The sequence below is a fragment of the Panthera pardus genome, unplaced genomic scaffold (assembly GCF_024362965.1).
Source record: "Panthera pardus isolate Hobbes unplaced genomic scaffold, ASM2436296v1 HiC_scaffold_2, whole genome shotgun sequence".
Classification (NCBI taxonomy): domain Eukaryota; kingdom Metazoa; phylum Chordata; class Mammalia; order Carnivora; family Felidae; genus Panthera; species Panthera pardus.
This window is the reverse complement of record NW_026526765.1, coordinates 92,450,770-92,464,609: the sequence shown is the minus strand read 5'-3', so window position 1 is coordinate 92,464,609 and position 13,840 is coordinate 92,450,770. Positions and strand designations below refer to the sequence as shown.

General features: G+C 32.8%; 1 protein-coding gene across 5 annotated transcripts in view; it reads left to right on the top strand.

Moving 5' to 3' along the window:
• XRCC4 (X-ray repair cross complementing 4) overlaps positions 1–13,840 on the top strand; it is a 299,005-nt gene that overhangs the window by 80,457 nt on the left and 204,708 nt on the right. For all 5 annotated transcript variants that reach the window (XR_002083907.2, XR_002083906.2, XM_019462848.2 and 2 more), the window contains exons 4-5: positions 6,297–6,463; positions 12,925–13,077. Coding sequence is in view for 3 of the 5 variants with exons in the window: in XM_019462848.2 (XP_019318393.2) it covers positions 6,297–6,463; positions 12,925–13,077 (320 nt within the window). In the remaining 2 variants the exon portion in view is untranslated. The remainder of the gene's footprint in view (positions 1–6,296; positions 6,464–12,924; positions 13,078–13,840) is intronic.

Below are 13,840 nucleotides of genomic sequence, written 5' to 3'. Positions count from 1 at the left end.
TTAGAAATTCAGGCAAGTCTTTGTTAGGATGTATGAAAACTGCAATCAATCAAGGTTTTGGCCAGAGCTGGAGTCTCATCTTAAGCTGAAGGGTCTGTTTTTAAGGTCATATGGATGGTAGCACAATTCAATTCCTTGTAACCTGTTGGATTGAGGGCCTCAGTTCCTTGCTGGCTGTGATGGTTAATTTTATGTGTTTACTTGGATGGGCTAGGGTGCCTAGATGTGTGGTCAAACATTATTCTGGATGTTTCTGTGAGGAGGTTTTTGGATGAGGTTAACATTTAAATTAGTGTACTTAGGATAAAGCAGAGTGCCCTCCAAATAAGGGAGGGCTACAGTCAATCAGTTAAAGGCCCGAATAGCACAAAAGACTGACTTCGCCAGAACAAGAGGGAAATCTGCCAACAGATTTCACTGAGTCTTCCTAGACTTTCAGCCTGCTGGTTCACCCAGCAGATTTTGGACTTGCCAACATTCATAATCATGTCAGCCAATTACTTAGAATTAGTCTCTTCTTATATGTATAAACGTCTTATTGTTTCAGTGTCTGTAGAGAACCCATCTAATACACTGGCTGTTGGTCAGAGGCCTCCCTTGGTTTTTAAATGATTATTTGCCCGCTGTCACTCTTGGTTTCCTGCTGCATGGGCTTCTCCAGCATGGCTGCTAGCATCATAAAAGCCAACAAGGAAAGAGTCCCTTAGCAAGATGGCTTTTACAATCTTATATAAATTAATCATTGAAGTGATGTGTGTCACCTTTGCTGTATTCCGTTTATTAGAAGTAAGACACAGACCTGCCCACACTCAAGGGGAAAGGATTACACAGTATGAGTACTAAGAGTTTGAGATAATCAGGGGCAGTCTTAGAGGAAATGCTGTGTACTATTTAAGTAGTCATTATCCTTCCTATAATCTTCCAGTGGCTTTTTGTTAGTTAGAATTCTCAACTTCTTGCTGCAGCCTAAAAAGCTCTATGTGATCTAGGCTCCTGTACCTTTTCCATCCCATCTCCTGTGTTCTCCCCCTAAGTTTTTTCAAGGTCTTATTTCCTGACTTCCGTATTTAAAGATATTCTGCCCTCTAGTCGCAACCTCATTACCTGTTTTATTTTCTTCATTGATTCTACAGCTGTGTGAAATTATAATCATTGTGTGCCACCAACTCTTTCCATTGAAAAGCTCTAAGAGAGCAGACATTGTTTTCCTTTCTCACATCAATGTCTCCAATGCCTCATACATAGTACCAAAAGGTCTGAAGTATTCTGTGTTTCACTGTATAAGAATGGGGATACTAACCTGAGTAATATGTAGCTGCTATTCCTTTGCAGCTTTTAGCCTACTACAAAAAAGAAAAAGAGTAAATACTGTAGTGCTATGATAGATGTCCATACTCACTCACGAGACCACCCAAGTATAGCTGAGTGAATGGTGAATGTCTATTGGAAAATGCAGGGAGGAGCTAGTTGAGTAGTGAGAGGGATGGACAATGAATTCTGTTTTGGCATTTGAAGTTTGAAGTTTGTGTAGGTCATCCTGCTGTCACCCTTCCAAAAGGGAGTTAACTGTGTATATAAGTCTGGGGTTTAGGATAGGCCCCCATCTACAGATACACATTTGGCAGTTTTCAGTTTATCTGTAATAATGGAAGCTGTGGTTGTGGATAACCCTATAACTATGGAGAAAAAAGAAAAGTAGGTCAAGAGACCATGCCAAGAAATATTACCATTTCATGTCCGAGTGGAGGATAGAAAAACATACCGCACACATATGATTAGATAAATATTATGAGATTAAAAGACTGTCAGGGAATCCAAGGCATGATGTATTAGCACCTAATACCAAAAATAAAGTAACAGGCAAATAATAAACAACTCCTGCCCTCAACCCCTCTCCCCAATTCAGTTACTATAAGAAGATTTTCAGTTGATTCTAAAACCGTGTGTAGTATAATTTTTCATTGTTAATATTAAGTCTTAATTAGGCTGAGATAAATCTAGATTTTACTGTATTTCCCATGAACTAAAAGACTCATCATCTGGTTTAAGACAGCAGTGGAATGAACATTTATAGTTATTCAAAGTAGAAGTAACTTCTGAGATTTTCTTACTACACACGTTTTTGGGGTTTTTGTTGTCAGGGGTTCTCTAACGTCCACCAATGATTTTTGCAGTTACGAAGACCAAAATAAGACTTCTTAGATGATACTTAATATATGAAAGCATATAGCATGGCCTTAGAATTCTAATAATTTTGCAACACTAGAATTTGAGTTCAGTATATTTCTCACTTTTAGATTATTGCATTTTGATTGTAAGAACCTATGGGATCTAAAATATGCAGAGGCTTGCTTGATCATACAATCATCTTCAGACATTTAAACATCTTTTTTTAATGAGCTGTAAGAAATTACAAGGAAATAGTTGGAAATGTGAGATTAGTGGTCTCACGGTATATATAACTGTCTTATCTTTTTAGAAGAAGTCCTTATTGATATTCTTTTCTAAGTTCTAGAGAGTTTAGAAGAGAAATCTGACCAATTGTCAACTTAGACATATTACTGCTTTAGGAAGTACATTTGTAATGTTGTTTATTTAAATACAAAGTAAACATTTCAATAGTCCACTAAACCAAAGGGTTCATGTTACAAATCTTTGTAAAAATATATTTGATCCAAAATATGAGCAAGTGATAATTAACATAAGTAGACCAAAGTAATACAGTTCAGCTTCTTTTTTGTTATTTAACTTGACTGATTTCCTGTATTACTGGATTTTGCAACTGTGTATTATCAAAGCTACATATATGTAACTATGCATTTGTCTTTTACCTGTTTTACTGACTTGTTATGTGTCTTGCCCCTGCAAGTTCTGCTGTATTAAAAAGGGGTCATACACTGTCCAGGGCCTGGACCTTCAGGAGGTGTTTTTGGAGACTATGTATTTGTCTAAAATAGTCAAAACATTCTGTATTATAAACTATAATGGGCAAGCTTTACTTTTTTACTGTATACATATCTAGATACAGTTAAACTTTTCTCTGATAGGAATAAATTTAAAAACACATACTGAAAAGAAATGAGGTCCTATCTGACCATCATTTATTTGCCTAGCAATAACATCAAGTATCTTTTTTCCTCCTTTTCCTTTAGCTTTATATTTTGGTTCCTGGGAGAGTAGCAAAGATTACTTCTGCAAGATAACTTAGACTACTTTGATAATGTATCAAAGCTCAGATTCTTTAATTGATGTATTCTAAGCAGAATATCAACTCACACCTTGACAACTCTCCTCTCCTCAGAAACATTCATAGTAGCCACAAACGATTCCCCAGGAATTGGTTAGTAGTTATTCACAGTATTTATTTTGTATATTTTACTAATGTTATATATTCTCTTTCATCTGGCCACTGGAAAGAACCTGAACTCTGAGTATATAACTTTTCTTCTAAGAAATAACTTGAATATTTCAAGTACATTTCTCTTCTTGGATTGAATTTCTAGATACTTCTTGTATATTTCCATTGTTTAGAATAACATGTTCACACCATTTAAAGGTCCAAAAACTAGTGAATATAATTAGAAAGTAGAAACAGAAAATAGTTGCTTATTCCTAAGAAGAAATGACATTTTAGGTTTATACTAAAGTGAATAGCCAAGAAAAGATTTAAGAGTTCTCTTTTGGAATTTGAATATATAAGCGTAAATGGTATTTTGAAAGAAGTTGCTTGTTATTAGTCATTTAGAATTTGTCCCTTCTTCCTTCTCTAAGATAGAAGATTAGGGGGCTGGGCCTGTGTTTATTTGTGCATTTGTATTTTACCAATTACTTTATTCAGGATCAATGTGTGGCATGAATTCATTATCCCTTTGTCATTGTTGAAACTTTCAAATGATGAAAAACTCTCCCCTTCTAAAAATGTCCATCTTAGTCAAAGCTAGCTGACAATTTTGATAATGAGGAAATACAGAGTTAGTTTGTGGGTTTACGCTTTACTGATAATGTAATCTATTACCTAACAGTAAGCTTAACTTTTCTTCTGTTTTGTATCAACTCAAAAAGTTATATTCTATAGGTTATCTTTATCTTTATTTTTTTAGGTTTGTTTATACTAGCAGATGCTTCAAAAAGTAAATGCTAAAATTTATTTTCTTTTTTTGCCCTCAGATCTACTTTCAATTTATGTATGCTTCACACACATAAAACTTTTTAATTTAAATTCCTCTGCTTATAAAAGGACTCATATGTGAAAACTGCAAATGTTTTTACGCCATTTGATTCTAAGTGTATGAGAAATAAATAAATCAGATGTGACAAATAGTCTGAAATAATTTCAACTGAATAAATAAAAATTCTTAACCTTTTCTAGGTCTCTTTTGGTAAACATTACTTCAATTGCTTAATTTTGCTTACATATATAAGCCTATTACAACTTCCTGTACTCATTGAAATAAAGACACTTTTTCTTAATCTGACTTACCTTCTTTTGTTAGGTAACAGGAAAAGGTGAGATGAAACAAATTGAAGAATTAAGCAGATGTATCTGATCTGCTTGGGTCCCAAAAACACATACAAATACATACACTTTTTTTTTTTTTTTTTTTTGTAGCTACCACAGTACTACTTAGTCCTTTCAAATGTAGTATAATATTGAAGAATATTAATATTCTTTGTTTTTCTTTACATTTTAAGTGACTATAAATGAATGCTTTTCAACAACTAGAAATTATCAGTATTTAAGCCTTCTGGCAGATTTTCTGTGGTATTAAGACATCTATTTATGCTTTCTATCTGAAAATTGAAAGCAAATTAGTAAGCACAATTTATCCATAACAGTTTACTTTGTGGAGTTAAACACCTGAATGTTCCTAAATTATTTCTAAATGATCCTAAAAATTCCTAAATGGCCCTAAATATTCCTAAATCATATAAATTAACTAAAATGTCTTATAAAATGCTACCTATTATAAATATTGGATATTCACTTCACTGACTTGCAGCTTTATTTGTACATTGAATAATAAGGATTTTTTTCTCAGAATTACCAATCACTGTTAAATACTTCTCAGTTTGAATATAACACGTTTATAGAAACAATCTTTTGAAAAGCGAGACATTTTAGAAACGTTCCTATAGATGAGTGTCATAGTAGATTACTGATCTAGGAACCCAAAAAATACCAAAAACAACTAAAAACCCTCAGTTTCATTCCCACTTCTGCCCCAAACTCCATCCCGTTAGAATCTCTCTTCAGAGTTATGTGTGGTTTCTGAACCTAATTCTTGCTCTTACTAGTTTGTTAATTAGGACATCCTTTAATGTCAGCAAACAGCGTAACAGCATTGCATAGTATGATTGTGACTTTATTCCTTCAGTATATTAGATTACTGCTCTGAACCTCAGTTTACTAATCTGTAATGTGGACATAATAGTTTTGTTTTGGTGATGATTAGAGGAGTTTGTATTTGTGTTGTGCTTGAGTTAAATTTCAGCTGCAGGGCATAGTAACTATATAGTAATTACTATTTTTAAAATCTTATTTTAGTTGTTACAATAATTTTAATTTTACTAGTAAGAATATTTCTGATTAAATCACTATATTTCAGGATCTTTATCTACCAAATGAGGAGAAGCTGTTTTCCCTCCTAAATTCCATATATATAATGAAACTGTATTAATACTATTTTATTATGTGCCTTTCAGTAGAGAATATATCTTCACAAGTCTTACCTTTATGAAGAAGCACACAAACTTGACATTTGATATTATTGTTTGTAATTTATAGTAACACATTATTGGTTTTTGATACATAAGTAAATACCGGGTTTATCAGTTTCCTGAAACCATGCGTGTCTCTTAACTATTACTAAAATTTTGCTCTTTATTTAGAAATAGATTGTGTCAGTTATTCTGTTATCATCACTATTAACAGAAACTACAGTATAAATCTCTGTACAATTCCTTTTCTTACTTTGAGTAGGGACTTACATTAAGTTGTAGCAAACAAATGGTTGTATGCTTATATGTACTCAGTTGTTTTCTTTTCTAGTAGGAGGTGGGAGAGTGATTTACCACTTATACAAGTTATTCTTGGGTTATATGTTGTTTTCTATGATAAATTTCAGTAAGAAGGTAGGAAATTGCCCAGTTTTTCTTCACTATATTTATATTTGATAAATGCACTGTATTTGAATCTTACACTTTCTTCCCTCTCAGAAGAAATGATGTATATTTAAAACTGCGTTGCTTGATTTTGATCTTCTCCCCTAACTAATAATGTTTTCCTTTTGTTCTAGTTTAGACTTGGTTCCTTCAATCTAGAGAAAGTTGCAAGTCCAGCTGAGGTCATTAGGAAACTTATTTGTGATTGCCTGGACACCATTGCGGAAAACCAAGCCAAAAATGAGCACCTGCAGAAGGAAAATGAAAGGCTTCTGAGAGATTGGAATGATATTCAAGGACGGTGTGTGCTAATATTCTTGTATTATAAAAATACTAAGCTCTTTATATTGCTATAGCTTTATGTTAATGATTTGTAAGCTTATAATATATGTAGACTAGCCTGTATTTAAAGTAAACTCTTTACTTAATATGATCAAACCAAACTATTGGTTATTACTGTACATTATAGTAGTACATTAACACTTTCTGGTCATTAGTACTTGGTGGCATCAGCACACTAACAAACAGTAAGTGGTAATCAGGCAGTGAGAATCAGAATCCATTAATATTAATCAAAATTTAGGATGTTGATATTTGAGATTTATTTCAAATTATAAGATTAATAATGAATATAAAAGAGACATGAAGTGTCAGTATGCACAATTGATTTCTTATTGGAATGTCTACACAAATGGTAACTATTTCAGATGCTGTGCACTTTGGCTCCTGATAGAGACTTATTTTGCTCACTGAAAATTCATACTACTGACATTTTAAAAAGATGCAAGATAAGACCTTTGGAATATATTATTTTCCTGATTTTGCCTCTTAGTTTTTAAACAATGAAAAAAGCCACTTTTCTTCTCTATGCATTTTTTCAAGTATAACATTCATAATCTAGGCTGCTCCAGAGGTATTTTTTTATTACTCTGTTATGTAAAAGATGTTTGAAGGAAATAAAATGTATGTTGTGAACATTTGTATGTCTACGGAGACATTATCATATGCATGTGTCTGTACATATATACATGGTGACATCTGAAAGAGTTTTATGGAATGTATATAATAATGAATATTATCATTACACCCATTATATCCAGTAGATGATTTTTTATCTTTCATTCAAACCAGTAGCTCTAAAACATACGAACAATTTGCTAACTTAGAGTCTTTTCAGGACAACCCCTAAGATTGTTTTATGGGGACATTGGTAAGTAAATGTGAGAGTACATGAAAAATGTGAAGGGTTTACTACTGTCAGTGTATGTTTGTGAAAAGGATGTTGACTAGATGAAATTATGTTTCTACACATTCGAGTAATGCAGGATATGTAAACTTAACACCTAAAACTTGGTTATATTTGGCTCTCAGTTATTATATTAAGAAAGTATCTTTTTTTCTTTTATCTCTGAATTAATACTTATTTCCAATTACATAAAAATGAGACCAAAAAAAATTGCAAATATTAAGAAACCAAACGGAAAAATAAGTTAATTTTGATCTTCCTTATCTCCTTAAAATCATGTTAGTATGAATCACTATCATATATCTGTGCTAGAAATCACGTTTTGGAGTCTATATCTATAGTTTGGATATGCTTTTCTATTTTACATACAAAATAAATCAAATTAAAGGAGATGTACTATGGTTGTGATAAGCCATTGTATTTAAAAATCAGAATACCCTCAGGATGATAGGAAATTTGATCCACAAATTGCTCACAAAAATGCAGACTGGGTACTTGGTACTTGAACAAATTGCTTTAAAATGTCTGCCAGAGGTTGAAAGAGGTATTATCTCATCAGTATTCAACACACTGCCATACACTGGAAAGCAGCAGGGAACAAAGATGAGACAGTGGAGACAAATGCACCCTGTGCTGTAAGACAGTGGGGGAGGGGTGTATACAACATGTAGCCCACAGATGCTTGATTTCCTATTTTTGAACTACCCAGAAAGTGCTTTTGCATTATTGTGGCAAAAGGTTTCCCATTTGATCAAAAGCACAACCATATCTCTCATCACTAGTCTTATTATGTTCCGGCTCTTCTTTTTGTGTAAATACTGGGTCACATATTTTCCTCAGGGGTTGAAGATATGTGTCATTGGGGTGCCCTCCTCCCCCTCAAGCAGAGGAAAGTTAGCCTGCTCCAGAGAATTCTAGGCTCTTGATTATTAGATTAGATTAGTAGCTTTATCTATTTCCCAAATTTCTCAAATGGTTTTATTTTCTATCAGAGGAGAAAGTGGCCATTTTAAGGAGCTATAAATATATCATGGTTTTGGCCATGCAGTACTTTCTTAAGTGTTCTCTCTCTAGAGCCTTAGTACAGTGGAAAATGAGCAAAGGACTTACATCTCCAGCTTTCATAAAGCAGTGGTACTGATCAAGAGTCTTTAGAGAAATTAGAAATAGGTTGTGAACATACTAAGTTAGGTAACTGAAGACATAGAAACTAGAGAATCATTAGAGTGGGGACTGTTGTGTTAGGCCTGGACACAGTTCAGTTTTCTGGGTGGCCTCTGATACTCTTATATCAGTGTCCATCCATGTTCCAATCATTTCTTCCCCATCATTGTTTCAGACTGTGTATGCATGGGAGAGCTAAGGGGATAAGCAGCACAAAATAGATGCTGAGAATTCCCTTAGAGGCTATGGTAGATAGGTCTGAAATAAATTTAATACACAATAGGATATTAATATGAGCAAAAGGCAGTCATATACACATGTGCTTGTACCATGGAAAATGTTAATGACATGTTAAGAAGAGAAATGTGAGTTTTTGACCAAAAGGAGGAATAGAGTGCCAGTTTTTGCAAAGTATATCTTTAGATAGAAAATATGTAGAGGGAGAAAATTAAATCTTAATAGTGTATGTCTGGAATTGTGGATTAAATTTCTTTTTTTACTTTGTGGGGATTTTTTTGCATATATTTTGTTATTTAAAAATGTATAATTATAATCAGAACTAACTCTAAAGCTATTTCCATTTGGGATGACAGTAGAGAATAAATGAAATTTGAATAAGGAATGAGGAATTACAGTATGAGTAAAAAGAATGAGCTTTAATGTATAGACTTTTAACATATATATTTGCTATTATTTTTTATTAACTGTTTACTAATTGCAGTCTTAGCTCCATTTTGAACAAGTGACATTACTGGATCAATTTAATTTTGTGTAGTTTAGATAAAGGAGAAAACATTAGAAATATTATATGCCAGTCCTTGGGTTATTAGCTGTAATTAGTTCACTTGTTTTTCCTATTTAATTTCAAATACAACTCTCAAGCTCTATATTACTGAATAGGTCTTTTGTTTGCATTCAGACATCAAGTTAGAAACTCTCCAGCTTTATTCTGAGTTACAGTTATTAAACCTATAATTGGAGGCAGTTCTCAGCAGATTGAATGGGGTTGACACTCATGGAATCATTAGAATAGAAGAGACCTTGAAAGCTCTTTTACTTTAACTCTCTGCCTTCAAGCTAGGATCACATTATATCCAGATGAATTCAGTCTGATTTTTAAACACCTCAGGAGATAGCTTCAACTCCCCTTGGTAGCCCATTATAATGTTTAAGAACAGTCACAGTCAGAAAATTCTTCCTTCCATCTCTTGGTAATCTGAGTCCTTCATGGTATAGTTGAAGGCCATTTCCTCTTGTTCTGTCGTCAGAAAGGATGAGGAACAGCTGTTTACCATCTTCTTCAGTACTTAAAGGCTTATTAAATCTCTTTACCACTGCTTTCTTTTCCAGTTCTTTTTAGTATTCTTTGTTCTCTGAACTCTATTCACATTTTCTTTTGCTGTACAACCCTGACCTAGATATAAATTTGGCCAGAGCTGATTGGAAATACAAGAGTTACTGCACTATTTCTGAATACCACATGTTCACATTTATGTGGCTGCTGTTTTATTTTGGGTTATCATTTAATCTGTTTTATTTTGGATTTTGTTTTTGCATGAAATTCCCTTGTTTTTGCTCTTATTTTTGTTATGTTTTGATGTTCTTCTTAGATTCTTTGTCTTCCTGTGCAGAAATATTTTATTTTGAATATTCAGTATTTTCCCCAGACGTCTTTATTTTTTTATTTTTTTTAATAACTGTTTTTTGACTAAATTTATAGATACGTCAGTCCTAGGGTAATAATTATCCTTAGCATTATTGTTCTGTTGTCCCAGTCAGTGTTGAAAGGATGAAACATCATTACTCCTTTGCTGTTTGATATTGTCTTTGGTTTCATTAGGTTTGGCTTTTGCTTAGAGATCTAGTTGGAATCTAGTTGTATGTGAGTTCTCCTTTAGTATCACTGACTTAGCAATGAATCCCATGTCTCTCCTGCACTAAATGGCCTCATGTTCTAATACCTGTCTAGTTCTTTCTGTGGAAGGTTGACAGGAGGCAAGTAACATGGAAGGCATAGTAACATCATAATGCTGTAAGAGAGAATTGGCATTAAAAATGGGATGGGGCAGATGGTATATACCTCTTAGTTACTGAATATTGAATAGAAGGATAGTGTTCTCTAAATTTGTTGATAAATTAATAATTAAGGGTAAATTTATGTCCTGAAACTGTTCACATTAATACTGTCTCCTCGTCAACACCCACTTCCTAGTTTTGTCTAGGAAGTGACATCCAGTTTGATAATCAGAAGTTTAGTTGCCAGAAAATCCTTAAGGTTTTCTAAAACCAAGCGAAGTGAAGTCATGGGATGCCATTTATTCTATTGTGTGCTCTCCCATCACAGACATGTTAACTTGGACAGTGTAGTTGTGATACTACTCATTAGGATTGATGGTATTCTTTACACAGATTATATGATATTTTATTTTGATATTTTCATTTAAATCCATATGTTATACTAAATGTTAATTTTAATAAAGGTTTTGAAATGTGCTTGATAATTGTTACGTGCACAGAATCTTTCAATTAAGAATTATTGAAGTGACTTATATGGAGATTAAGTATGCATTTAAATCAGGTAAATAACTAATTGATTACTGTTCCTAAAACTTTATATAATATACAAGATTTTTATTGTACATTCTTATAATTGATTTTTACTTTGCCTTTGTTTAAAGTATTTTATAATATACTCAAGTATTTTAGTGGTACATATATTCTACTCGTCTCTTAAAATTTTTGTTATGTTACATTAGAAAGTAGTTCAAGAAAATTATGTAGAATGTTTATATAATGCTTTGCATATGAAATAAAAATGCATTGACATCCCTGCTTAAAATAAGCCATCAGTATTACCAGCTCCTCTTCAGCTTTGGCTCTGTTTTTTTCCCTACACCTTTTGGTATACATCTTTCTCAAAGAGCTTTGCTTGGTAAAAGGAGTACTGTTGTATTAATATTTACCACAGGTTTTTTAGAAGCTGAAGCAGATCAAAAATGTTACTATTACAGTGGTGAACAGCTGTTAAAGAGTGAAAAATAACTTCAGAATCACTGGTTCTCCATTTCCTTATAAGACGTCCATAGTAAATCCCTTACTTTATTCATTTTTCTGATAGCTGCTGCTCATCTCTCGAATGCCAAACACTGTGTTAGGCACTGAGGATAAAGCAGTCAATAAAACACACCTGCACCCTGCCTTTATGGAGTTGACGGCCTTGGCAATGACTATACTGTAAGAGTGCTATAATTACTCCCAGAAATTATACTACTTTTTGTTCCTTTTCATTCCATAAGAGGCCCTAATTCTTTACATCTCTAGATAGGTAGGTTGTTGAAAGCATAAGGACATATATATCAAAGGTATCAAATTTTGACATTTTTGTTTCTAAGTTTTCACTGAAGAAATTATATATTGTAAATATCTGAAATATATACACATAAATACAGATATCATGAAAATACTAGAATACCTGTATAGAACAACAAAAGTATAAATAAATAATGAAGAGAAAACTAGGCAGAGCAAGACTACGTTTACAAGAATATTTTACATGAAATAATTTATATTTGAATCTTTAAAATATAGGTGTGTTCATGGTTTGTGTGTATGCACAAATCTTACATATGCAGTCTCTGCTTACTAGCTTTCTTACATCTGGGAGATTAAAATTAGTATAGTCTTTTGTCCACTTATTTGAACAGTGTAGAAAGAATTATAAATGACAGAAAATTTTATGTTTTATGTATCTAAAATTGGAGATACATAGTGTTTCACATTTCCAGGAATTTCACATTAAATATTTGCATTCATTATATACGTGCATATGTGAGTGAGTATGCCTGGTACTGAAGACACAGCTCTACAAGTCATGTTCTTGCTGTGGAGCAATTCATTATCTGTTTAGGGAAAACATATTAGGTAAATCATTTAATCACAAAACACTATCACAGTTAATATTATAGTAATACTAGCAAAATAACAGAAAACGTAGGCTATAATTACTCTGGTGTGAAATTTCTCCCATAAAAAAATATCCTTTTGGAAATAAATCGTAGATGTGAATAAATTATTAACATTTAAGCATTTAGATGTTTTGAAAGCTTTTTGGTATCATTTTCCAATTTTGATCCTTATCTCACTACATAAATTACTAACATTAATAAGCAATAAATTCTCATTATTTGCTTAATTATCTATATAAAACTTTAAATCAATGGAAACCCATAAAAGTGACTTTTAATTATACTTTCCTTAAAAAGTTTTCTTGAAATCATCTTCACTATTGGGTTAAATAATATTAATGTTAAAGAAAACTGCATGATTTATTTATTTGTTTATTTACATTTTAGATTTGAAAAATGTGTGAGTGCTAAGGAAGCTTTGGAGACTGATCTTTATAAGCGGTTTATTCTAGTGCTGAATGAGAAGAAAGCAAAGATCAGAAGCTTGCATAAATTGTTAAATGAAGGTCAAGAACCAGAAAGGAACATTGAGCGTGAAAGGTATTTGGAGTGTCTGTTTTGAGATGACAGATACATAAATTTAAATGGAATTTCTTCCCAAACTTAATGAAAGTTAGGTGCCAACTTTGTAGCCTAGGAGATCATTTGCTAGTCTGCGGTGAGATGCTCTGGCTGTTGGAATCAGTGGGCTGGAGAATTCTCAGCATGATCTCTCCATGTCTCCCCACTGTCATAGCTGTACTTAAATCCTCAAACTGTCACATGGTTTAAGTAAGTATTATTTGTTTAATTCTTAGACATCATTAAAAATATATTAATTAAAAACTTTTATCTTCTGCAAAACTGCAGAGTTGAATACACATTTATCATTTGGTGTCTAAGCAGTAGTTAATCTTGGAATCAGGTGGCTGAGAGTGGATGTGTACTTGATTTTTAAGGAAAAGTCACAGGGGATTTACAGCTGGTATGGTTTGGACAACTATAATTATTTTAGTCTGATTTTTATTGTTTTATTGTTTTATTTATCATTTATCCACTTAGTTATTTTAGTGGATACAGGCTTGGATCTATTGCCTTGAAGCTGAGAGAAAGCACAGGTTTACTAATGTCATCATATAAAGAATATAACATTTGATGTCAGATGTTCCTAGTTCTGGTGCTGGTCTCAAACTGATATCTATTAGTACATGACTTTGGGAAAATACTTTAAACTCTGTGTCTTACTTGGTATCTTCATAATAAGAATAAAGGTACCTGTCTCAGAAGTTTGGGGCAATCAAATGCAAGGCAGACTGCTTCGAGA